At 46.0% G+C, this 27,545-nt stretch overlaps 1 protein-coding gene across 1 annotated transcript; it reads right to left on the bottom strand.

The window, feature by feature from the left end:
* Positions 1 to 248: 248 nt before the first annotated feature.
* Positions 249 to 26,048, bottom strand: Ccdc169 (coiled-coil domain containing 169). The gene is made up of 8 exons (XM_075950564.1): positions 25,966 to 26,048; positions 24,141 to 24,220; positions 17,583 to 17,693; positions 17,461 to 17,501; positions 11,057 to 11,155; positions 10,799 to 10,852; positions 6,774 to 6,850; positions 249 to 348 (listed from the first exon to the last, which is right to left on the bottom strand). Exons 1-8 carry the CDS (start codon positions 26,046 to 26,048, stop codon positions 249 to 251), a joined length of 645 nt encoding a protein of 214 aa, XP_075806679.1.
* Positions 26,049 to 27,545: the final 1,497 nt, after the last annotated feature.

The raw sequence follows: 27,545 nt of genomic DNA, 5'->3' as shown, positions 1-27,545 counted from the left end.
GACATCAGCCTTCAGGCCTCCTCCTAAGACACAGTAAGAACCACAAGCACAGGTATTGGTTACTTGGAGTCACTGGAGACACATGACTTTTATGCAGTCAGAGGAATCGATTTTTGAAAGAGCGAGAGAAGCCGCTCTTCCTTATCTATTTCCTCTCCTGAAAAATGTGTTGAACGTCCGCCTCCTAAACTGTAGATTCTGGATGAAGAAAAGATGGAAAAAAAATAGAAGTCTGCCCAGCTCTGGAATCACGGGTTGAGTTTTGGAAGATGGTTTGATCTTGTCACCTTCTTTACTGGTCCTTTCTTGGCGTTCGTTATCTTCTGATTAACGGAATTGTATCTTCCACTGAAATAAAATAAGCATTGATCATAATTTTTCTGTCACCGCTGTCTGCAACAACAAAACCGTATTGCCACATATGGCTGACCCCGTTCCTCTGGTCTGGAGTAAGAAGCCTTCATTGACACGTTCTGCCTACAGCCCTGTCTTAGGCATCACATGGTATCATCTCGCTGAAGCTATGGGTCAACCATTGCAAACGTGGGCACACAAAGGGTCAGGCTCCAGTAGTAACTCATCAGGTACCCACCGTGGAAGGCCCTGTCTAGAAAGAGGTGAGGGGGACCAATCTGCTACTTACCTTTTAATTCAAATTAAAGGCAAGAACAGAGAGAGGCCAAGAAATAGAACAGGGACTAATACCAGCACACGAATTTCTGTTCTTCCATCTGGTGGAGTCTTCTCTGACTGACCTAGGCAGCTTTGTGCAGGTTGCTTCCTTGTGTTCTTCTTTGAGACAGCAGAGGCTGCTCCAGCTCCAGTGCTTTTAAAACTATCTTAGAGAGTTGTCTCAGCAACAACGACACAGTAAAGACCTGCCATTTTCCTTCTACGCAGGGAAATGTTTTCTCTCCCCCCGGAAAAGCAAAGAGAAGTAAGCCAAGTACCTTAGAACTCTAGAAATCAAAAATTCATAGCAAATCTCAAAATTTTCAAAAAAAAAAAAAAACAACTTGGGGTGTTGGTGAGAACACTGAGTTACGCAGAATTTAATTTTCCCTAGTCCTACGCTTGCCCCTTACCTCCGAGAAAACCAACAACCCGTGCCTATGGTAAAACCAGGAGCCAAACACATACTATGAGAGTCGTCAATCTCTGGCTGCAAAGCTCTTCTTCTTTGGCCTTCTCTGGAGAATTTGCTGGAACAAATTGAAGCCATCATTTAATTCCATGGCTACTACTATTTAAAACTAAACTAACCAGGAAAGTGAAAAGGCAGGGCGGGGGGGTGGGGGCACTGAATCTTCAGCACACTTCCTGGTATCTGCAGCACCATATTCAAGACCTAGACCATGTGTGTTCTTGGGAAAGACTTAGGAAGGACCTAAGCTCACCTCTGGCTAAATTTGAGGTGCTAAGGAGCAGAAGGGAAGGCAAAGGCAGAGTTGGGATTTTCCTGGCTGGGTATGGAGAGCCCGTCCAAACACATATGCAGAGTCCCCCAGGAAGGAAGAGAGTTATTGATTCCAAGCACTTTAAATTTTTCTGCTAATTCCGAAGTAACCACTTAGCAAACCCAGCAGAATGTAAAGTGGCCACTCATAAGGGAAAACGCCAGCTTCATAGAGTGAAGTTTAAAAAGTCACCCCATAACAGCAGCCTTCAGACCCGGGGAAGAGAGAGCATCTGAGATTCAAAATAGCTATGTGATATTATATAAAATGCCCAGTTTTGATGAAACAGGAAAGATAACCAAAAATACAGACGCAATAAAGCTAGAATGAAAGAGGGAAAACAACACTGTCAATAAATGCTCCGTTTACAACACGAAAGGCTGAAACTGTCATACTCAAAAATCAACAGCAAAGGGGGGCGGGCAGCACCTCAAGATACAGCAAGCGGCATTCATTTTTCGGCAAAGCAACCCAGCAGCGAAAGGGATCACAGGAAATTAAACGGCTTCTGCATAGCAAGGAGACAGCCAGAGGCACAAAGAGAACGGCGGAAGGGAGAAACTCCTGACCAGGTATATTTCAGACAGGACGTTAATATCTAGAATAGACAAAGGGAGGCAAATATTAACCCCCTCCCCGAAGCACCAAGACTGCGAGTTAATAAATGAGCCAGGGAACTGAACAGGTGGTTCTCAAAAGAAGAAAAGTGGTTGAGTAGAAATTTGAGAAAGTACCCAACATCTTTATCCGTCAGAGAAATACAAATAAAATGACTTTGAGATTCCATCTTACCCAGGTCAGAATGGTTTTCAGCAGAAAAGCTAATGACAGCGAACACCGATGGAGGTGTGGGGAAAGATGAACCCTAGTCGTCGTCGGAGGCGGGGTCAAGTGGTACAGCCACTGTGGAGAATGGTGCGGCTGCTTCTCTAAAGACCCAAACTAGAATTCCCGCATGAATTTGCTGTGCTGCTTCTGATGCATAACCAAAGGACTCGAACCCTGCGACAGAGATATATGCCCACCCATGTTCACAGCGGCAGGGAAACAGAACCAGACTAGATGTCCGTCAGCAGAGAGAATGTGGCACATATTCACCATGAAAACTTAGTCGTCCGTGAAAATGAGGCATAGGTGAAGATGGAACTATATTAAACAAGGTGACGCAGGACTAGAAGACAAGTGCGCGTGCTCCTTCTCAGACATGGATCTCAGCTTCCAATTTTTATGCGTGTTTATCTGGAAATAGTGAGGATGCCAAGAAACCAGACAGAGGCCTTTAAGGGAGAATTGGTTTTGAGGCTATGAGAGTAGAGAGGGCATTTCTGAGGACAGACGATGACAACAGGGGATGCAGAGAGATGGGAGAGAAGAACAGACAGGACCGGAAGGGATATGTGAAAATGCCACCAGGAAGCCTGCTACTTTGTCTTCAAATAAATAAGAACACACATAGAACTTTGTCGGGAGTATCCATAGCAACATTATTCACATTATCAGAAATGTATAAATAATTCAAATCCCCATCAACTGATGATTTGATAACCAATGCTCTATAAAAAAAAATCTGGGATGCTAGCTAATCATCACGATAAATCTGACTGTGCTTAATGTGGATTCTCTTGAGAACAAAAGCTGGACTGGCGAGCCACACCCTGCATAGTCTCGTACAACATAATAATAATGGGAAAACCCACAGAAATAGGAAGATTCGTGACTACCAAGAGCTAGAGGGTAAGAGCTAACTACTCAAAGGTATGATCTTTCTTTGTGAGTTGTGTGTGGGGGGGGTGGAATGTTCTAGAATCAGTGGTGTCCGTTACTCAACCTGGAGAATACACTAAAAGCCACTCAGCTTTACTGTACCTGCAGATTGCTTCAGTTGTGTGTCAATGTATATGTGGGAATAACAGGCTGCCATGTTGTCCAAGTGTGTTCAGTAAGGTTTAGCAACCACTTAACGGGTATTGCATAAATGATTCCAGCACAACGGTGTGGCAGAATTGTTGTTGCAGGCTCAAGTTATCGCTCATACTTATTTTTCTCTCTTCACAAATGGATTCTTTCTCATCTTACTTTTTGTATTTACTAATGAGCTGCACACTGGAACAGGATTAAATTTGAGAATCTTTATCAAGTTAGGAGTTTTTCAAAACTCAATTCTCCTAGCCACCATCCAGTACAGGTTTCACCCTCATTTTACAAGGGGGTAAACTGAGTCTAAGAGAGACTATTCATGTAGAGCCACATTGGATAAGTGGTGGAGGAAAACTGGTTTTCTGTCCTCTCCAAAGCAAGTCAGTGCAAAATTTCATTAATCATCATGCTTCTTGCTTTATTAAAAGAATAATACTGAATACTGTTATTTTTACTTAAGAGACTTCTGCAAGCTAGCTTATCATAAATTTTTTCTTTATTTTTTATTCCCATTAAAATGAAATAAAACTGCACAATTCATAGAAAATACTAAAAATGGATAAGCACAAATCATCCATAACCCTACCAAGTTGTTTTACATTATACTTTTATTTACTATTATAAATATTTCTACATAAGTTATGTACTCTAAAATCTGCATTCTAGAATCATCTAGAATCTAGTAGAGCTTCTTAATGCTGGCAAAGTTTATTGACTTATTGTCTTAAGGCTGCAGATGCTAGCCGTATTTCCTATATCTGCTTCTTGTCTCAAAAATAAATTTTCCAGATAATCTCTCCCTCAACAAGACACAATTAATGTCCCATAGATGCTTTTATTCAGGAGCATGAAGAAAAGCTCTGTCTTCCTTGAGGGCCTTCGATATAAAACTTTCATCAAGAAAGAGGTGCTGCATCGCAAAGAAAAAGAAACGTTACGGTTGGCTCTCGGCTGAGTTGTTGCTGTGGTTTCTGTCACCGTTTGAGTTCCTTATTTGTAAAGTCCTGTTTTCTGTTAATGTATTCCATGGACCATAGCCCAAAGCTACCTATGAGCTTCGTAACTTCCTAACCTATTTCTAAATAGTGTTTCCCTTCACTAACTTAGCAATTCTTTATAAGCAGCATGTGCAGGGGTCTTTAGGACAGACCTTTCAGTGAGCTGGAGATGATCCTGTTCATTTACAGATACAACTTCACGAAGCCAGAACATAATTGGTGATATTCAACTGGGCAGAATCACTTTTTGCTTGACATTGTAAATAGAATTTCTCTTAACTGGGTCTCTCCTGGTACTCTGATTTCTTCTGAGCATAAAACAATGTCATACGCTAGTGCTCAAACATTGGTACTGCAAACGGATGTTGCCCATGACCCAAAGGTCTGTCTGTGTGTTAAACATGATCCCAGGCAGTACTGGTGGAAGGAGGGAGGCTGTGGGGTCTGCAGGAGGCTGGGTCTGGTGGGAAGTCTTGGGGTCACTCGAAACATAACTTTGAAGCCAGCAGTGGAACCCAGTCCCTCTCTCTTTTCCTTTTCTCCCTACCTTGTGTGTGGCGGTTTTGCCTACCTTGCACTACCAAGCGTTAGCGAACTGCTTGACGCAGGCACAGCACAGTGAGGGCAAACAATCCTGGACCAGAATCTTTCAAACTAAGGCTAAATTAACCCTTTTTAAAAATAAGTGACCTACCTCAGCCTCTGTGTTACAAACGCCAGTTGAAGTACATATGAGAATGTGAACCGGAACAAACATTAAGGCTATGACACCAGCTGACCACATACCAGCTCCCTCTTTGAACTTTTGTGTGAATGGAAGCACATTTACATATTTCTTTACAGAACACTATGAGAATTATCCAAATGTTGTATAAATGGCAATTTATTACTATGGCTTATATATAGTATATATACATAGACACAACAAATATCCATTCCCCACTGATGAACATTTTAAGATTTTTCCACCTTTGACTATCATGGGTAAAGCTGCTGTGACCTCCGTGTGCAGGTCTTATGGTGTGAATGCACCATTGTTTTCAGAAGTAGCATTGGTGACACACGGAATGGGTGTATGAACAGCTAGAAAAGAAAACATTCCCGAGCAGCCATCTAACTCTGCACTCCACCAGCTCCCGCTCCTGTTCTGACAGCGCCTCACAGCCGTCACTCTCCTCAGCAGCTAAGAGATGGTGCTGACACCTCCTCCTGTGTCCATCGGCCACCCGGGGTCAACTCCGTTGTAAGGCGCTTAGCCCCAACATTGGTTGTATGACTCATATTTGAATGATCCACAAAAGCAGGCTATTCCATTCCGTGGTCAGGTCAGTAACTCGGAGACACTATTTTAAGGCAGTCCTGACTACATGCATATATTCAATACCTCCTCCGGAAGATATTCCTATTGGGGGAGGTTCAAGGGTTGCTGATAATTTCAGACAGCGAAGACCTTATCGGTCCAGCGGCTTGACCACTCGTCATTTTAGCAATCCGTTCAAAGATGATTAAGCAGCAATCTACAGTATCTGTAATTCATCAGAGACAGAAGGGATCTGGGTGGGAATGAGCAGCTCTGAAGGCTGTGAGGCAGCTGAATGAGCGAGAGATCCCAGCCCACGGCATCTACCTCCTACATCAGCACCTCAGGCTCAGCGCGGACCAATGGCTCAGAGGCCCCAAACAAGCAGGTGGAGGCATGGTGGATGGCCACTGCTCCACAAGGGGGCAGGAAGGGAAGGGCACCTTGATGATCTCCTTGGGCATCCTTCCGTCAAACCTGATGAGATCTGCCAGGTAGCAGGCCCCTCAGGATGATGACGACAGACTCAGGATGACATGACTTCGGAGTTCACGCTCTGACACCACCAACCTCAAGAGAATTCAGTGAAAATCCAACCTCTCCTCAGAGTCATCTTCTGGGCATGTTTATGGTGCATGCATTAATGTTTATGAATCCATGCATTAATGTAGTGCAAATAAGGCTTAACTTAACTTTCCAAGTAACTCTTCGGTATCAAAGAAAATTTCAAAGTAGCAGGATATTTTAAAAAAAAGAGATTTGGATTAGCGTAAAGATAAAACCAAAAGGTTGCTATGTAAGGTGGCTGTGAAGAGAACAGCTGAGACAGGAGTTACTGTCCTCAGAAAAGAGTGCCCAGGTGGTCACAGTTCCCTGTCCTGGTAAAGCCTTGCCCTCGGTGTCCTAATGCCCCCCTAACAGTACTTCTGGGACCCCGAATCTTGTGCTTATGGAGTGCGAGGTCTCTTCCCGTGTACGTTTTTATACGCCACTCCAAAATCTAGAATCTCAGCTTCCAAAGTATTAAAGGACACCTGTCGGGTGAGCGCCGTTCGCGGGCGAGTATAATTAGCTAACGAGGGGAGATCTACCTAGACGTACGTTTTCACCAGACTCTCTTTCATTCTAGGCAGCGGATCCATCTGTTGCCTTTTAGAAAACTGATTTAAGCCAGAAACCTGAAATGCAAAAACAGCGAGTTATTTTCCTCCTTCCCAACTGATCCATTTTCAGCCCATTTCCTTCACGAACATGTCTCTTAGCATGTGTAGAGGCAGCTAAGTGACAGGAAGTTCAGCCATTTTCTGCTAGGATCAACCTTTTAAGTTTCTGTACAAACCCCCCTGGACCCCGTGGTCCACATGACTTTTAATTTACAGAGAAAGCTTTGAAGACTCACGTGTGTGGGTCTCTAAGAGTTCCTGTAGTAGACAGGAAACATACATAAAGCACATAGCTCACCAGCAAGTCAGAAAACACAAGGAACACTACATACAGTGCTAAAGCAGAAAGGTAAGATCCTGTTAAATATTACATCTCTGTTGTAGTTCTTCCAGGAGAGGCAAAAGGAGGCTGGGGCGATTCAAGAACACTGGAGGCCAATCAGCTTCCAAATGGCCACCGAAGCCTTGCATCCATCAGGGGCAAAACTGGAGAGAAGAAACTGAGTGGTATAAACCAAAGACGACAGCATCTGAGGGACCAGGAGAGGCACACAGGACATATGGCGACAGTAGGGAGACCACCCAAGGCAGTCAGTGAAGATCTGTGTGTCATGGCCACCAGCCTAACAGGTTCAGTGAGAGGCCCGTCATGAAAAGGCAGAGAGTAAGACACCTGCTGTCCTCCTCTGGCTTCCACGCGTGCTCACATGTTCTTTTGTAGGCAGACACCACATCTGTAAGCCCAAAGCATTTCTATTTAAAGCTCTCACGTCCTTCGCTAAAATCCTATGTTGTTCAGAACAAACACCAGAACTTGAATTTATCAGGCCTCATAACACTCTTGAGAAGCTAGTCCTGCGGCACTCTGATAATTCCTTGTGCCTATGAGTCCGTGTGAGGCAGGATCTCTACACAGGGTGTGCAAAGGAGAAGACCTCTGGTGGGGGAGTCGGTTGCCACCAAAGCATGCCCATCCTGCTTGTTAGCTACATGTCAGATATTAGCAGGCTGGGAAGACCCAAGGCCTGGATCCTGCCTCACAGTCAACATCTTTAAACCAAGAATTAAAGCTGACTTTAGTTACTGACGAGAAGAGGAACCCAAGGCACATCTTTGAGCTTGGAAGGAGCCTGACACCTGAGCTGTCTGGAGGGCCCTGAGTGGAGACATAAATCTGGCTGTAGGAGTCTAACCCTTTACAGGGTCACTCTATTGCACGAGGCTTTCTGATAAAGAACAGAGACACACCATTGCTTCCTTCTATAAGAATGGCTCCAAACAGGCCTGTCAGCCATCTAGACAGGACAAAGCCTCTCAGGAAAAGCTGCTTGTTCTGGAGACCTTAGAAAATAGTATAATGGCTGCCTAGCGTGTAGGGTCAGGCCCCCCTGTCTCTTTGCTCATTGGCTTCTCTCACCGCTTGACGGTGTGTTTATTCTGCAACAAGCCAGGCCTGTCCTCCACACTGCTCTCTTTCTCTGTCTAAATTCTTCCCATAGAGGTCACAGGAAGGAAAGCAGGGACTGAACCAGGTGACAAAGCCGGGGGCTGGAGGAGGAGACAGGCAGACCGAGCACCACAGAGGCAGCCTCAACCGCCTGAGCAAACACAGCTCCCACAGGATCAATTATGTATGCATTCAGAGTGGGAAGAACAGAACTCACCCATTAACCTTCCCAGGCACTGCCGCCTGCCTGCGCAGGGCCAGAACCACCTTTGAAGACGGAGATTAGCAATTCACTCTAGAGTGAAATCCTCATTAACATTTATACTGGGGGCAGGATTAACGCCTTCCTGGAAAGCTGTTGGCTTTGATTGTACGTTCAGTGAGTCTGCACAGTGAGGAGGATAGACCAGCCTAAGTGACTTTTTTTTTTTAAAGATAAATAAAGGTAAATGGGCGTTTCCGGGGCAAACGACTTTCACTTTTCACCTTCGACAAAATCTTCAAGGGTGTTTTACATGAATGGATTTTTTTTCCCCCAGTAATAGGCTTTTATGATCAGTTGTGTAAAGGCTTTAGAACACTGGCTGATGGTCTTCGTAGTAAACAATAAGGCAAGAGGAAGAATCAGGCACATGTGTTTGCTATAAGAGACCAGAAGGCAAGTACAAACCCCATCACAGAGCAAGAACCTCAAAAGATCAGAAAGGAACGGGGAGGTAGCATCCTCCAGTTGCTGGAGTTTAGAGCCCTGATGTCTCAGACATTTCACGGTATGTGCTCTTCACACGCAGGACTCTCTAAATGCTCCATCAGACTGGGAGACCGACGACAGTATCAGATCCTTCCTCAAGGGAAGGAAAGATGTTAGGGCCCAGAAAGGTCATACAGCAAGTCTGGCTGGGGAGATGTCTCAGGAGCTAAGGGCTCAGAGATTGGAAGCATGAGGACTTCGGTTCAAAACCCCAGCCTCCAAGGAAAAAGCCAGGCATGGCTCTGTCCCCATCAAAGTTATAGCTGGAAAGAGGAGACAGACAGATCCCAGGAGCTTTTTACACAGTCAACCTAACTGAAATGGTGAGAGTTTCCAGACTGCCTCAGGGCAATGAGACAGAGAGAGAGGAAGACAGCAAGTGGCCTGCTCTGTCCCGCGTGTGTAGGAGCACGCACGCGCGCGTGCGCACACACACACATTCACCTACTCACAATTTTAAAGGGTAACACAGCAAGTAAAAGAAGAGCTGGAGTCAACCCCAGTCTGTCTGGCTTCATGGTCTGTGGTCTTTCCATCAAGTCAAGGCCTCACAGAGAAGTTAGTGTTCACAAGAGGCCTTGAGATGGAGTGGAACAGGCTGGATGAGGAAGGGTGTGTCCCAGGCAGAGTGTGGAGTTAGAGAATGGATGGGAGGGAGCGTGTGCTGCAGGTACAAGCCTTGCTTCCCAGACAAGGCTGAGGACCAGGAAGCTGCCCTTGATTGTTTTCCTAGGCTGAGAGATGACAGGGACTTACCTTGTTGGCACGAAGCCCCAAGCATCCTTTTGCCGCTGTAATTCTGATTGTCATTCTCAACTCCCTCCCACACTTGGCCTTTGGGGCTTCAATCCCCATGCCTAGCTCCTCCTCTGAATTATTTATCATTCTCGAAGTTTTGTACCACTACCTTTGATCTCCATGTCCCTAGGTCCCCGACTTCCCTGTCTGCCTAGCTGCAGTCTCCTTCTGGCTTCAGAACTATGTCCTGAACCATCTTTTCTTTTTACTTTACTCGTAGTCCCTACTGTATCTCATTCTTTCATACGTCTGCAATCACTATCTGTGGCCCAATAATTTCTAAATTTCTCTTGGCAATCTAGAATATTTTCCTGAGATTCATACATCCATCTGATGGCTGGAAACTTCTGTTTGGATAATATTTACTGAAAACTGAATCCACGTCCTAATCATAAAATGCATAGCAAATTAAAGTTAATATAATTTAAATATGTAAGTAAACATCAATTATCAAGGTGGATATACATGCTGAATGATGTGGCTGGGTGTAACAAGCCACTAAGATGAAGGTAATCCTAAAAACCATGAGGCAACCTAAGTCACCATGATGATGTAAAGCATGACCTCGGTAATGCCACCAATGTCACAGATGAAACTGAAAATCCAATGGAAGCCTTCAAGTGTCAGGCACACACAATGTATTGATCGCTTTCCACTGACGGGTGTGCGTGGCTGGGAAGCTCAGACCCACCGCCGACAGGAAGCGACGCCTGAAGATGACCAGTTTGTCTGCATCACAGTGATGACGAGCAAACTGCACACAGTTATCTTTTAACTGGGGAGACCATTTCATCTCTGTATAAAAGATATGTCTTTTCCTTTCCACTTTCCATATTAAAAAAAAAAACCCAATCTGTTTCCTTCCTTAATTTCGACATTTGTTTCTCCACCAGACAGACAAGAATGGGAAAACAAAATGATCGCTGGCCAGAGGAAGTGTCTAGAATTTGCAGTCAGAGGAGTTTACCTGCGACATTTCCGCGATGTACGTGCGGCGCTCATTGTTGGCCCTGTGGTACGCCTATTAAAAGACAATGGGTGAATCCTGTGTGAGAGAGGGGTAGCCACACAAATGGGGCCATTACCACGTCTGGCTTTATGTCTCCTGCTTTTTATACCAAATGAAATGGGTTTGTAAAATCTTCCTGACTGTGAAGGCATTTGCAGGAAATACCAGACACGAATGGCGGCTTCAAGAGCATTACGTCATAAGGAGTTAACCAACCTTGGATTCCTGCTCAAGTTTAAGCGCGCAGTCCTTCACTTGGTTTTCGAGACTCCGTTTTTCTTTCTCGAGTTGTTTGAGTAACGTGTTTAAAGTTTCCTGAAAATATGAACAGTGAATTTTATGCACACGTAGCTCCAAGCAACAATAAAAAAAAACTCATTAAAATGTTTGCCAGTGAACGACTGCCATAGCCAAGAGAGACTCTGATTCCATGCGCTGCGCTAGGCAGAGTTAAAGTAACAGCAATAATACATAGTTATCATCTTTACTGAACTCCGTTCTGTGAATTAAATACCTTCTTGGTTTATTTCAAATTAACCTGTTGTCCCCAGGCCCCCAAATTGAATTAAAACTCAGGACTGCGCCTCTCCATGGAAGTTTCTAGTGAAGGGTAAAGGCTTATAAGATCAGAAGAGAAATCAGAATATATGTATTTTCCACAGGTGACTTCATTTGGTTTGAATCATGAGATAGCCTGTCCTTCTGTTTACTGTAGGGAAAATTGCAGCCCTGGGGTTTACATAATTAGACCAGAGATGTGTGGCTGAGGAGGAAGCAGAACCCAGATGAGACAATTCCCAGGGTCACACACACGGAAGCTGTCAATCACACAACTGCTGCCACTCTAATGATGGGGTACAGGCAAAGACTGCATCTCCTCTGCCAGCTGTATGCTTCCTGTCTATTTGCTACACCAGTGTAAACAACCAGATACCAAGCATCCACAGAGAGAAAAGCTGAAGGCTCCTCTCCCCCGAAAGAGGGGATGAAGCAGATCATGGTGACTAAGATCAGTAACACCATACACATTGAAGAGTTAGAGAAATGCATGGCTAAAATGTAGCATTTAGATCTGCCCAAAACACTAGTGATGATGAGGTCACTCTCATGCCTATGACATGCAAGAGAAGCTGCAATCCAGTCCTCAGCGGGTTTTCCCCAGAGGCACTATCGCACTTCTGGGGTTCCTGCCATCCCCGTCAGAACACTGTCCTTCATATAACAGACCCACCTGGCCTGGGCCTCACCTGTCTCCCACAGAGTGGACTTCAGGCATGTCCCACTTGCTCATTAACAGTTCCCTGTCTCCCTGTCTCTAATCATCCCAAAGCAGGCTACATTGCAACTTGCTGGGAACCCCCTATTTCCAAACTCCTGTCTCATGGCTTCTTTCCACAGTATCCTGACTCTTAGGGCACATCTTAGGGTCATGATCAGGCCTTAGAAACCTAACTGTCACCCTGGGGGCTGATCAATTGGTGTCATATGTACCAATCAGGGCAGATCGGCCTGCTATACAGTGTCCCAGACAGGCATGACTCACCTTTCTGCTTTCTTATGTCACTTTCGGTACCACTGGTTTTATACCTAGCCTTTTGTTAAGCAGCTGCCAAGATGGGATTAGAAGAGCAAAGATCAGGAATAACCCTGTGAAGGTGGGGGGCAGGGAAGCGGGAGGCTGGGAGAGCAGTCTCAAGGTCTCCCCACAGGGCAGGCAAAGCAGGCTGGCTGGAAGCAAACTCATCCTAGTCTGTCAGGCAGCCTACAAAAGCTTAGCAAAACTAAGGAAACCTTAAGCCCAATCAGTCAACAACGGAATCCCACACACAACTCCAGGAATAGCTCTGCCTTTGTCTCTGCTGCCGCCATAGTTCACAGGCAGAGAACAGACCTTTGCAAGTGCGGCCTCAACAGAGTTCAAAGTCTTCTATCAAAGATCTTTCTGCCCCGGGAGTCACAGGCCCCATGGCCTTGTGATGTGGACCCGGCTGGAATTTCCCAGGTACAGGGCCGGAGATGAGAGCGGATCTCTGCTTCCTAAAATGCACACCGTTCCTTTCTCAACGCCGTGTCTCACTCTCATCTTCTATTTTTGAAGCTCCGAGGTCCAGAGCTATGGCATTTTTTATGCAGAAAATAGTCTCCTAGCTGAGGGAAAGTGTGCCAGCCCCATGAGGTGGCACCAAGTCCTGCGTGGTGACTGCTCACTGTCTTGTCCTACCCCTCCCATACCTGCTGCTTCCAAGTCCCCAGGGATAAGTCTGGAGCCTGGCTTCCTTGTCACTTGGGTCCCTCTCTGCATTCTGCTGTCTCTTCTTCACCTGTCTCATATGAAGACGGGTCCTTCAGCTATGTCTTCCAAATGTCCTCAGTCTCTTGCCTATGAACTTTTGTCCTCCAGGCAACAAGCATCAGCTATCATTTCTCTGCTTCCAGATGTCACACTGAACTCTAAAAGCAGAGCCCTAGGTTCAGAGTCCTTACTGGACTCTTCAACTTCGCCCAGCGGCCGTTTGGTTTTACGTACACAATTTGTGTCCTAATAAATTCATTTTCAAATGGCACTAAGCATGATCTTCAATTTTGCATTGGCTATTGGTTTTGACTAGATGAGAGTAGTTTATGAATTTTTAAGACCAGGAAATAGAGTGTGCGTTGGGTAAAGGGAGTGCATATAAAAGTGAATTTAAAAAAAAAATGATAAACTAAAAAAAAAAAAAAGGTTAAAAAAAAAGGTTCTGGCAGAGCCCAGGGTCTAGACAACTCTGCCTTCACCTTCCTCACTTTCTCCACAGCAGAGTGTCTTGGGTAGAATGGAACATTCTACTCCAGCACAGCTGAGAAACACAGCAGTGTGGCCATTTTGGGACCAGTGGACAATTTACACCTAAACTAGGACTCTTAAATAACTCATGCTTGAATTGTATTGTTTTTCGTTGGTTGGCTGGGCACTCGTCTCATGCACTAAACAGACCAGTGGCAGGATGGCGGTATCATCCTGACTTTCTGCACTACCATCTCCTGTCCGCTCCGTGGCAGGGCCACACGGAACAAGGCAGCCACGTTCTCTGGTCAACCTCGGCACTGCGCCCACAAGTGGCAGCAGCTGTGTGGGCCACGACTCCTGGGCTGCGTCTTTCTTCCCTTCCGTCACCTGCTTTGAGTTGTGTATCACACACACGGCAAGCTTTAAATTTATAGTATGGCTCAGACAGGAAGGTTTGCTCTGGCAATCTCACGGGAATTAGACCAGCAGTCACATTAACTACACATTGGAGAAGACAAGAACTCATCTGGATTTCCCTAGAACACTACCATCATCAAATATCCTAGAGTCTAGACCAGTACAGAAAAATGACTGCAAGCCGGGCGGTGGTGGCGCACGCCTTTAATCCCAGCACTTGGGAGGCAGAGGCAGGTGGATCTCTGTGAGTTCGAGACCAGCCTGGTCTACAAGAGCTAGTTCCAGGACAGGCTCCAAAACCACAGAGAAACCCTGTCTCGAAAAACCAAAAGAAAAAAAAAGAAAAATGACTGCATACAGAAAAAAAAATTTAAAGTACTAAATTATTCTTAAATAACTTTAAGGTCTATTATGGGTTTTTATTCTTTCTTTTTACTGACGACAAAGTAACTGGGTATTAGGAAAGTGACAAGTTTTTATCAGGGGCAAACCCTGTCACCACTTCCAAGCCACAGCAGACACTGTAATGCTCCTGGTGGCCCCAGCAGCCAGTTATCCTTTGCATAAATCAATAGCCACAAGCCAGAAAGCCATCCAGTAAAGACAAACCGTAGCTAGAGGTGCTCTAGAAACCGAATCCTCGGAAAAGACACAGAGATTTCACGCTTCTATCAAAGAACTGCTTTTGACAACAGTTGCTTCTTCGCATTCTAACTGAATGGGTTTTCGCCTGCGTTCTTGTTTTCAAAAGGTTGCTTCTTAAGAGTAGGTTGAAACACAAGGTGAGGAAAAGACGCTTCCGGGCCATATTAACATACATGCAGTAAGACAGACTTCAGATTTAAATAAGAGGGGAAAGGCCTGCTCCACCATAACACACAGAAAGGAAGCCCTTACCAGTCACCTCTTGTCTTTCTCAAAACTGTTAATTCAGCAACAGCAATAATAGGCAGGGGCGGGGAGCTGCAAGCTAAAACATCCCACAGGGGCTTTTAAGAAAGAGAAACGGCAACAGGGCTTAGTTAACTGACTTAGTTCATGGCAGCCCCCAGACAACACTAGCTCCGATAGAAAAATAAAGATTCTTCACACTGAGCCTACAAGCGCCCCCTTGTGAGAAAGCCTGCTTATTACATATAGGTATCACATGGCCATCTCTTCTCTCTGGTTTGAAGCTATGCACCTGCCTACAAGCCAACTGTTTTGTTCTTTGGGGAGAATGCAAATTAGGGGTGGGGTACATGGGTTGATCACAGGCCCACCACAGTCAGACAGACAATGGGAGTTCCATATCCTGTCTCTCAGAATCCAAGATCCCTTCAGTAATCTTTTCATGATACAATTCTTACATCAACTCAATGCACTTTATACAAAGTATAAATGTGGGCATCAATAAGGCTGAAGAAACGATGGTAGCGTTGAAACCAACCGCCATCAACTGTGAGTATGGCTGTGGGGGAAGCTCCTACAACCTGATGATCCGCAACAAAGACGGAGTCTGAACCTGGGGCTGCAGAGGGGCTTGGGGGTTAAAAGCGCTTTGTGCTCATGTAGACCACCCACTCTTGGTTCCCAGAAGCCACATCAGGAGGCCCACGACTGCCTCAAACTCCAGTCCCAGGGAATCCGGCGCCTCCCATCCCTTTGTGAGCTTGGGACTGGATCAACAGCATTCATCTCTGTGCTTGCTCCTCGGTCCTGGGTGCGATACTTCCACGAACAAGGCCCCATTTCTTGCTCCTTGTTGCTAGATTTCCAATCCCCCCGGTTCAGAAAACTTCTCTATGTTACTAAGAAGAAAGACTTCAACATTAAATGTTTCCGATGTGAGCTACAGAATCTTTCTGAGGGCAGGTTCCAGGCATAAAGAAACAGGGAACCAGAGATTTTGTTTCTGCAGGGAGTATTTTGCCCGTCACACTTCACCACGGGTCCTATTAAAAGGCTACCAAGGAAGGGCACTTAGACTAGCTATAGCGGCCATGCCTAAAAGAGCCACAAGAGGGCAGTGTGAGCCACCACAGAGGAGAAAACCTGGATTTTCCTGTTTCAGGCAGAGGAGGGAGAGAGATTTTCGTGACCTTCCAAGGCTTGAGTCTTGAGAGGTCAGAGATGACAGACGTGGAGGCAAGCGGACTAATTTATCCTCCATTTTTCATTAACAAAAATGTGAGGTTTCTCTGTGTTGGTCACTAAGGGATGACAGTTATTCCAAGGGAAACATCCATCTGTTTGCGGGTCCCCAGAAATCTGTGTAAGCACATAGTGTTCTGCCCGTACCTGCTCAAAACACGCTTGTTGGTTCTGAGGCGCAGTTAGCACTAACTGCATAGCGGATGGGAGAGGGTAAAGCAAGACTATTTCCATCTTAGGCAGGGTGGACAGCCTCTCTGCACTCAGCGTCACCTGTTGCTGCTATAAAGGACATTCGGCTTTATCTCACTTGGTATCTTGAGAGCGAGGTAAACAGCATTTATCTGTGTACCTTGCATATTTAATTAAAGACAAACTACAATCACAATTATCGAATCCTGAAAATTCAGCGGAGTATTACAGTAACACTCTTCCCCTCTCCAGAGTATCCTTTTTTCTTTTAGCATATCTCTATGCTTTTGTCTGAGTTATTTTTCAAGTGAAAATTCAGCATGGGCTCTGAGGCAAGTCTGTCTCTCAGCAGCAAGGGCTCAGGGAGAGTCATGACTTGGTGTTAGGAGTCAGGCATTGTGCTGGCCTGCCCTGTCATCTGGCAGGATGTGCCCAGGCGGTGCCCTGGCCAGCCCAGGGTCCTAGATGCAAAGACCCCTTTAAGAGAAGCTCCGCCCACTCTCTCCCCCCCTTTCTCTCTCCCCCCCTCCTCTCTCTCTCTCTCTCTCTCTCTCTCTCTCTCTCTCTCTCTCTCTCTCTCTCTCTCTCCCAGCTTTTACCTGTAGCTTTTCTACTTTTTCAAGGATAAATTCAAATGAGTAGAAAAAATTAGTAGAAAAGAATTCATCCAGGATGACAGGAACATTAAAAAGGGGAAGAATATGAGGGCAACATTGAGAAGAAGGGATGAGAAGATTTGTGTCCTCACGGGGCAACCTTGGTCGCTCTGCTGCTATTGTGTGTCCTTCTGTATCTGGGTATGTTCCTGCGCACACAGGTCCGTCTACATGTTTTGGGTCAATGTGGAAACAGAATGAACACGTTTTAGATATGTAGAAGACGGTACTTGGTGTTCAGCGGGCTTCTTAGAGGGTGAGAGGCAGGAAGTTCCCAGCCAGCTCCGCAATTCTTCCCTGCATTAATCCCTAGCCCAGGTTATAAAGGGCAGGCTAGCCTGAAGGGCTTCTCGGTTCTTGTGCAGCTCCACTGAACTTTGTCTATTAAAGCATTAGTCTTTACATGTCTGAGTGCCATTCCCTTGGTTCTTTGCAATTAGCCTCCCTCTACTTACCACCGGCATTTTTTCATAGGCACGAATGGAAGACAGTCTATCTGCAAAAAATACAAAACCAACAATTGCTATATTCGTACTTCCTCCTCCACTCCTCCACGCGGGGATCGCAGCTCCTGTACCTGAAGGATTTCCACGGACCTTTTCCATTTTCTCTTTCAGAGACACGATTTGCTTTTCCAGTTGGTCATTCAGCTCCAGCTGGGTCTCATACCGGGCTTTCCATTCATTGACTGAACGAAAATGGGGTGGGGACGACAAGATCACCCCAATGCCACTTACTTGTTCATTAAAATAAAACGAATCAGGGCTGGGACATGGTTCAGGCCATAAAGTGCCTGACGCACAACATGGGGACCTAGTTCAGATCTCAGCGCACACAGAAGAAAGATGAAGACAGAGGTGGGGGAGGGGCAAAGACAGGTAGACCATGTCAGCTACTGTAGCGATATATTTAGGTATTTTCTCCTTCAAGCAGGTTTTTTGTTTTGTTTTGTTTTGACTAAATGAATGACCTCTGGGTTCAGTTAAGAGACCCTGTCTTAAATAATTAGCCAATAGGTAAAGAAGATGCTTGTGATCAAAGAAAATGAGGATATTGGCCTCTCTCCTGCATGCACACACAACACATGTGCAGCTAGACTCACTCCTGTGCCGACATGTACACACACAGATACAAACACAGTAAAATATGGACCAATTCAAATTTACCTGACTTCAGTAGTAAGACAAGTGAGCTATTTCTCTCTAAGATAGGGTGTCCTGGACTGCTGGGATTAGACCCACCCTCGGGCTACCACACAGCCAGAACTCAGCACAGCTTTGGTGCCTCCTGCACCTCTTGCTTTTCCTTGTTCTCTGCCCCCCCCCCCTTTATCCTTCACTTCCTGTTTTCTTATAGTGTATTCTACTATGGGGAGTATCAGGAACCTGTCTCTTCCCTTGAGATCTCTGCATAACCCCCAGCACCAGTAACTATACAGTGTCTAAAGTCAGTCTTAACCATGTATGTGCTTTCGGCACTGAAAACTGTAGCCCTCATATTTTAAAGGTCAGTCATTCTTCAGATGAGGAAATCAAGGCTCAGAGAGGTTGCGTGACATTCTCTTTTGTTTTGTTTTGTTTTGGTTTTGGTTTTGGTTTTGGTTTTTCGAGACAGGGTTTCTCTGTGGTTTTGGAGCCTGTCCTGGAACTAGCTCTTGTAGACCAGGCTGGTCTCGAACTCACAGAGATCCGCCTGCCTCTGCCTCCCGAGTGCTGGGATTAAAGGCGTGCGCCACCACTGCCCGGCTGTGACATTCTCAAAACATTAGGACGAATGCTGGTCGTGGCACACATTTTTAAGTCCTGCTCTGGGGAGGCTGGGCTAGATACACTGGGAGTACCAGCCCAGACAGGGCTACATAACATACTTTGTGTCAAAAACAAACAAACAAAGCAAAAAAGGTGAAAGTCAAGCTAAGAGATGATGTAACTGCAGTTAGACACAGTTTCATAGAACTCAAAGTGTCTCCTTTTAGCTACTCACCTGCAGTATTTAGGCATTTTCTTTTATCCTTCAGGAAGTTTTTTGTTTTTTCACTAAAACCCTTTAGCTACTAAGGCTAAAACACCCAGTACTGGGGAATGGAGAGTAGGCAAACACAGCTTACAGTTGAAAGTTTCTTGTTCAACTTCAAGGCCCAGAACCTTAAAGTTGGACTTTGTAGAAAGAAAAACATTGGCTTCTGTTTCCACTTCTATTTAGCACATCTGAGATGAAACCTGCAATCTGGGATAGTGCTGGGGTCTGAGGAGGAGGGAAACAGCAAACAGCACTACAGACTGCACCCTGTCAACAGGACACAGCCCCAACCCAGACTGGCCCTGCTAGGTACAGGCTTCCAACACTGGGAAGCACACCTTCCCACCAACCAACACCAGGACGCACACCCTCCCACCAACCAACACCAGGGCGCACACCCTCCCACCATCCAACACCAGGACGCACACCCTCCCACCAACCAACACCAGGGCGCACACCCTCCCACCATCCAACACCAGGACGCACACCCTCCCACCTTCCAACACCAGGACGCACACCCTCCCACCTTCCAACACCAGGACGTACACCCTCCCACCTTCCAACACCAGGACGCACACCCTCCCACCTTCCAACACCAGGACATACACCCTCCCACCAACCAACACCAGGACGCACACCCTCCCACCAACCAACACCAGGACGCACACCCTCCCACCAACCAACACCAGGACGCACACCCTCCCACCTTCCAACATCAGGACGCACACCCTCCCACCTTCCAACACCAGATGCACACTTTCCCAAATGGAAGCCCATTGTCACTGCACTAAATGCACCAGGAAGGAGAGGAAGGCAAAGCCCTGAACTATCAGGCATATTTCCAACAGACACCACTGACCCCCAAGTAGATGGAATTCTCTTTCTGACCGCCTGACTGAAACCATCTGTCTCCATCTGCATGGTGACAATGGAAGCTTTATAGCCAGACAAGAATGCTCCCAAAATAGATTATTTTTTTATTTATATGAGTATAATTCTTCATTTCAATATTATATTGCTGTGAATACAAAACACAGCTCTCACGTCAAAGGGTATTTGAGGCTTCATTCTTAGCCAAATGTGAGTGCCCTCAGCCCAGGAACATGGGTTCGAGTTGTCCCAAATAACACATTCTGCCATATGTGAGTTAACACAATATTTTCTTAGTTACAGACCTAAGAAAGGCTTAAGGTATTTTCCAAATATACTAGTGTGCCCACAGGTAGGATATAGAAAATGGGGGTGACAAGGCCAGCTGGACTGGATCTGAAAAAGCATGGGATAAAACCGGACTTGCTGAACATCACGTACTGGCTTTGTGGGAGCCTAGGCTGTTTGGATGCTCACCTTACTAGACCTGGAAGGAGGTGGGAGGTCCTTGGACTTCCCACAGGGCAGGGAACCCTGACTGCTCTTCAGGCTGATGAGGGAGGGGGAGTTGATTGGGGGAGGGGGAGAGGGAGGGAAATGGGAGGCGGTGGCGGGGAGGAGGCAGAAATCTTAAATAAATAAATAAATAAATAAATAAATAAATAAATAAAAAGAAAATTGGGGTGAATTCTGCGGTAGACCTCAGATGCTGTCTGGTAACATTCTTGGCTTTTGGGTTGGTGGCAGCTAGGCATCTGCTGAGAATGTATTTCAAGGTTTCGCTTCATGGTCAAGGACATCCCATCAGACTCAGGGGTAAGAAATGAATGGTTATTACCATCTGCAAATCATTGAGTGTAATACAACAGGACCAGACAGAAGAATAGAAATCACATGATCATCTCAATGGACACAGGAAAAACCTCTGACAAAGCAAAAAGTCCCTTCACCACAGCACCGAAGAAACTGCCCATAGAGAGCGAACATTTCTCAACACAATAGAAGCCACAGTCAACACTGCTGGATGCGGAAAAGCAGAAAGCATTTGTTCTACAACTAGGCACAGATAGCTCTTTCCCTCCCTCTCTCCCTCCCTCTCTCCCTCCCTCCCTTCCTCCCCCTCTCTATTTTTCTATGTTCTCTCTGGAACACCATGATGTAAGGAAAATGTGAAAGGTGCTGAGAGGCAAGGAAGAAGTCAAGCTATCACTTATTCGAGGATCCTAGACTTACAGGACCCTGCAGACTCCTCAGAACTCCCAGACACGATAAACACTTCACCAAAGAAGCAGGGTACAAAATCCACAAACAAAAATTCATACAATTTCTAATTAGTGGTATGAACTTGCTAAAAAAAAATCAGTTTTTTTAAAAAAAAATCATAGTATCTTCAAAGCCAAACAAACCCAGAAATCCAAGGAATGAATGAATCTAACTAGGAGGTGAGAGAACGCTACAATGAAAGCCTTAAGACCAGAATTAGAAAAGACAGCAGAAGTCCTCCCGCACTCATGACGGGCAGAATATTGTAAAACATGATATGATAAACATGATCTGGAGACTCAACACAATCCCCATCAAAATTCCAAGGAAATTTTTCATGTAAGTAAACAATGAAAATTCACAGGGAAGCACAAGAAACCCGCAAAGCACAGCGATTTTCAGTGGAAACAGTAAAGTTGGAGGTGTAAGACATGGCCTCAAATTACACTATACAACTCTACAAAACCTGCATGGTATTGTCACCAAACCAGACATGTCGACCATGGAACCATGGACTAGAAGAGAGCAGTGGTTCTCAGCCTCCCAAATGCTGCGACCCTTTAATCCACCCCCCCCTCATGTTGTGGTACCTCCCAGCCATAAATTTATTCTCATTGCTACTTCATAACTGTAACTTTGCTACTGTTATGACTCGTAATGTAAATATCTGAAATGCTGGATAACTGATGTGGGACCCCAAAGAGGTCATGACCCATAGGTTGAGAACCATTACAAGAGCGGCTGAGAACTCCATGCACACAGCTGAAGCCATCTAGTTTGCAACCCCATGGGCAATATGCTTTCCCACCAGCATGGCGGGACACGCTGATCAAAAGGACTCTAAGTAATTTGGGCAAAGAGGTGCACCCGTACACTCTCCAGTCAAATCACCCCAAGGCCAACTAAATTAGTCAGTGCTACTCTCACAGGGACAATGACCCAGCACTGGCTACACATATCAAAGAAGAAAGGCCTGAACACTGGGGCGTTTCAAGTCTTTTTTTTTTTCCAGTAGTCTGGATGATGAGAAATATCAGAGCCCAGTACTTAGGAGGACAAGGAGAGAGTCACAAGCCAAGGGCCAAGAGAACAGAGTGTTTCAAAGATAGTTTCTAATCAGTGTAGGGCACAGGCCAAGGGGAGGACACCTGAGTGCACACCATGTCCCTAGTGACCCCATGAGGAGAGTTCCAGGCGACTGGAGGCAAATCTCCTGACCAGTGAACGCAGCTGTGACTGAGGCAATCAGGAACTCGCAGTGCAAACCTGGATCTTTTCCCACCTCCATCCCCTCGGGGAAAATGTCCCCGAGCCTCAAAGGCAGCCAAAGTTCCTGTCTCCAGATGAACAAAACCAAACCAAACAAAACAAAAGTAAGGAGCAGGTGTCTTTCCTATTTCTCGTTGCTGGGGTTTGAGACGAAATTCAGAGGCCGCTGCTGTGTGAAAACTCATTTTCTGCATATAGGTGCCATGGTCAAAGGGCTTCAAGGGGCCTGTTTTGAAACTGGTTGTGTTTGCTTGCTCTCTCACCTGTAAATTAATCCATTTATAAGAAGGATTAGATTAAATAAGATAAAGATAAGAAAGAGTAGGGCAGACACAGAAAGACATTGTGTTATTGATAAAGTAATAAAAAAAAGAGGAAAAAAAGAATAAAGACAAACACTGTGTTTTGAAGGGTATTGCTGCATAGGTGGAGGGGAAGCCAGCTGAAGAGAAAAAAAAATGGATCCAAAGAAGTCTGTGTGCTGTCCCTCAGATGAGGTGAATTCAACAAGTGAGCATACACTGGGGATGACTGGAACAGGAAGGAAAATGATGCAGGACCGCCGGGCCTAGCTCTGGAGTTTTGTCATTGACCAGTGAGGGTAGAAGGGAATTTCACACAAGTGAAGAGTTAACCGGGGTTAGGCTACCCAGGAGCAAGACGGGAGATGTGGAGCCAGGCAGTCAAGGGTGAAGACTTGGCTGAAGTCTTTGGAGAATTGCTCGTTCTCTCTGGAAGAAGAGGGTAAAGGCAGCAGCTGAACAGGAGCACGGGAGGCTGGTGGCAGGGTGGAGAGCGTGTAGGACTTACACAGCGAGGGTAACCGCGGCTCTCAAAAGCTGTCATAGCCTTATAAGGTTGACACAGTAATAAAATCGGAACCTTTACGCGTCCTTCAGGATAAACACAGATTCGTTAATGTATCAGCAGCCTTCACAATGTGTCTCCTTTGGGAACCTCAGCCTCTCGCTGCAGGCTGTGTCCCCTTTCCTGGTTACTCAGCATTCTCCCTAAATAGCTTTGTGTTTAGGACACCCAGTGGCAAACAATATGCATTTTCATTTCTGTATTTATGTGCTTTGTGTGAGTATTTCGTGTGCACGAAGGTACATGAGGAGGCCACTTACCTTATGCTTTAGACCAGTGACGAAGGAGCCCCTGCCATCCTGCCCTAGGTACTTTGTGTCTCATCCTCCATCCTCCCCAAGAAAGCTATTAACATTCCGTTCCCGTTCAGCAATGTTTTACTAATGGGATTAGGCATCGCATTGCCTCAGCCATTCCCAGCCTTCTGCATTTCCCAGCCTTAGACAGGCCCTTGAGGACATTCTAGCTAGCGGTGTCCATGTAACTACTGAGTGAGTGAGCCAGAGGCTGCTCCCACAGGGCCAGGGATAACTAAACACATACATCTGGGCTTAGAAGAGACCATTATAACCTTAGATAAAATGACTGTGACTAAACAGGAGACATTATTATTATTATTAGTTTTATTATTGGCTAAGTAAATTACACACTTATGTGACACAGCTAAACTTTGCATATTAATGAATACTCTGAGCTTCTAAAGTAGACAAATACAGTCAGAGGTTTCGCATTCTTAAGTGTTCCTATGGAAGCCTTTCTTAAGCTTGGTCCTATTACCCAGTATGCGCCGTTTCACCCACAGTAGCCACCAGGCACACGAGTCCCACATCTCACATTTACTGTGTACCTGCAATGTCACTGTTGATGCTGGTCTCCAGCTCTGCTATCTTATGCCGTATTTCAAGCATCGAGAGATGCACGACATCCCTGTGATTAGAAAGATTTTAGTTAAGATTAATCCAATAAAAGGAAAGATATGAAAACTAATGCATAGCAACCCACCCATGCTTCAGGGCCAAATTATTATGGAAGACCATTTACTGGAGAAGCGGCTCTTGGGGAAATGAAAGCCAATTAGTCCATCCTAAGCATTAAAATGTACCAAAGTCCAGAATCTCCCGGTAAGCAGTATGTATCTACACTCAAATATGACCCAAGGATGCTGTTACATGCTTCTCCCAATCATGCTAAATACTAGCATGAAGAATAGCTATGGTCGTAGGTGACAGCAGATAACCCCACACACATATGTGGGAGGCATCAATGATACACAAAAAGAAAAATTTCAAAAGTCAAAAGCACTTTTGAGGTCGTTTAGGACATGAGTGAGTGGCAGGGTACCGCAATGCAGGATGATGAACCATCAGAGGCTGGCCAGAGGATGCAGTGGCTGAAGGCACTCGCTACAAACCTGACAACCTGGGTCTGATCCCTGTAACCCACCTGGTGGAAGGAGGGAGCCAACTAAGTTGTCCTCAGACCTGGGCAGTGTGACAATGCAACCCCTGCCAAATGAGCACAATAAATGTAAAACAAAACAAAAATAAACACACACACACACACACACACACACAAAACAAACAGTTCCGCGAACATGTGCCCAAGGATGGCAGCCAATGCCCTGAACGCTGGCTGAATTGGCCTGGCTAAGAAGCTAGGCTGGGGTCTGCAGTCACTGGGTGACGGAGCTCAGACGCGACTTCTCCCAGACCTGTTTCTGCCTCAGAAACATACAGTCTGCATTCAGAAGGCTCTCATTTTGGTACAAGACCAAGAAACAGGCGATCGGATGGGAGTGAGACAGGGAAAAGGGCTGTGTACGCTATTCAGGGGCTCTTCTGCAGAGCTGCATCCTCAGCTCAGGTTTTATCTTGAAACAGGTCGTCCCGTGTGCCCTAGCTGCCTCCAGATCCTCACCTCTTGCCCTAAGTGTCTGGGTTTACAAGAGTTTGTCACCAAGCCTGGATATAACTAGTTTCTTCTCTCTCTCCCCACATCTCCCTCCCTCTCTTCTTTCCTCTCTTCCTCTCTCTCACACTTAAGAGACAGGGTACAGCTCCCTGGTAGAACTCTGACCTATCGCTTCCACCACTCAAGAAAAGCACAGAGAGTCCCAGAGCCCATTTCTACAAAAGTGTCCGGATTTCTGAAGTTCTTCAAAGGGAACAGAAAGAAAATGAATTTAGCGGAACCATCAAAACCAGTCACTTTTTTTTCAACATTACAATTTCTCTATGCTTGATCTACACAAACATAACAGCTCACTTGTATTCCCTTGACTCCCGCTAAACAAAAAGGCAAACGGGGACTGTACAGATGGCCCAGTGGCTAAAAGCTCTGGCTACTCCAGCTGAGGACCTGGTTTGATTCCCAGCACCCACACGGAGGCTCAAAAGCACCTGTAACTCCAGTTTCAGGGGATCAGATGCCGTCTTTTGGGCACCCTAGGAACTGCACGTATCTGTTGCATACACACACACACACACACACACACACACACACACAGCACACATACAGTGAACCTCTCCATATAACACTTCCTTGGGAGGTGTCTGGTGAGCCCTGCACGAATCCCCACCCGGGCACAGGGGCCTCCTCGCGCACATCAGAGCTCCGACCCTGCAGGTCACAAGAGGTCTAGCAGCGAGATGAAGCCCACGGGACCCACTCACTTCAAGTGGATCTCCTCCAGCAGCTCCAGCTTCAGGCGGTCTGTGCTCACCCCCTCGAAAGTGTCTCCCCGGCCCTCTCCCATCGCGGCAGCGCGGCAGCTTAGGGACCTCCGCGCCCTACCCTGAGCACCACCTAGGGCTTAAGACCTGGGGATGCCTAGGAACCCGGAAGGAAAATGCGTTGCCAGGAGCCATAGCATGACGTCATAGGGTATATTGCTCATGTCTGCAAGCCCTGGTGTGAGCTAGGTGTAGAAGAGCCTGGGACTGTGGGTTGAGTCTGGATTACAGGTGCCCAGAATATCCAACTTTTTCTGCCCCCTTCTGACTTTGCTTTCCTGGGCACTGCCCTGAGCCTCGCTAGGGGTGCTGGATTAAGAAAGCCCCCCCCCCTTCATTTGCTTTAGGTTTTGAAAAAGTAAGTCTGAACTTTGACGATTGTGAGCTGTCAGGCCAAGAAATTCTTCCTTGGGGTTTAGGCAGCCCCATGCTCTGACAGGCTTATCATATCTGCATTCTACTCTCGAGTCATCTCTGTTTTAATATATTCTGCCTTCTCCCTCATCTTTTTTTATACTTTATTATTTTTAATTGAGCTATACATTTTTATCAGGAAGGTGATAGGCTCTTTTCCGTGCGGTTGGAATACGGGTTGTCCCCCCCCAAAAAAAAAATTCATCTTGAAGTGAAATCTCTCTTACAGGATATTAAGAGGTGAGTCCAGACAATCGTCAGGAAGGGATCGGAGGGACTGGAGATGGCTCAGCAGATGTGAGCACCCGAGCTGTTAGAAATGGGTCAGGGTTCCCCAGAAAATAACAGCACAATCCAAAGTATCCTAGCAAGGCCGAATGTTTAACTTCTACAGAAGGGGATGTAACCCGTCAAGTCAGCAGGCAAGCGTACCAGTTTTATTTCCACCACAAAGGGGTCATGTGCCTCTCTTTGAACAACCAGAGCCAGGCCTCACACTCCCACGCTGTTGGTTAGGGCACAACTGGTAAGAAAACTCTAACTGAAAACAGAAGGCAGTTTGCCAGCACGGATTCTGACTTCCAGAAGTATTGACCCTGGTGGAATTCAGATTCCTGCCAAGTGATTCCTGACCATGTTTTTAAAAATAAGAGTTTTGTCTTATTTAATTCTTTGACAGAAAAGAGTACATTGTGTTTGTGTCTCTCACACAGCTCTTGATGGGGACTCTGATTGGTTCCCAGCACTCATAATGGATGCTGGACTGCCCAGCTCCCCTTTTCTGGTCTCAGCAGGCACTGCATGCAGGCAAAATATATCAATACATTTCAAATTGGCTGGAGCTTTGCCCTCATGAGAAATCCTGCAGGTTACTAGGTTTATGGGTTATCTCACAGCCAGTTTGCTCTAGGACCCACTTTGGACATGACATCAAGTAGAGGGAAATGGCCACCCGGGATCCCCTGAGGATGCTGGATGCTTCCCGAGTACGAGAGTCCTGCACTAAGCATTATTATGCTGGTTGAACCCCAGATTTCCCCCTTCCTCTGTCTTAAGTGTTGGACCCTAGAAGGTGTCTCCTGTCACTTCCACATTTCCTCCCTCCT

The sequence above is a fragment of the Microtus pennsylvanicus genome, chromosome 16 (genome assembly GCF_037038515.1).
Source record: "Microtus pennsylvanicus isolate mMicPen1 chromosome 16, mMicPen1.hap1, whole genome shotgun sequence".
NCBI lineage: Eukaryota > Metazoa > Chordata > Mammalia > Rodentia > Cricetidae > Microtus > Microtus pennsylvanicus.
Note: the sequence above shows the minus strand (reverse complement) of the source record. Positions and strands in the feature narration are given on the sequence as shown.

Excerpts from the sequence above, each read along its gene's own strand:
- Ccdc169 (XM_075950564.1), bottom strand. The coding sequence starts at position 26,048 with ATGGGAGAGGGCCGGGGAGACACTTTCGAGGGGGTGAGCACAGACCGC. Across the intron at positions 11,156-17,460 it reads CCTATGAAAAAATGCCGGTG|GAAACTTTAAACACGTTACT; the intron begins GTAAGTAGAGGG and ends TCATATTTTCAG. Across the intron at positions 349-6,773 it reads AAAGAGAGTCTGGTGAAAAC|TGGAAGATACAATTCCGTTA; the intron begins GTACGTCTAGGT and ends ATTTTATTTCAG.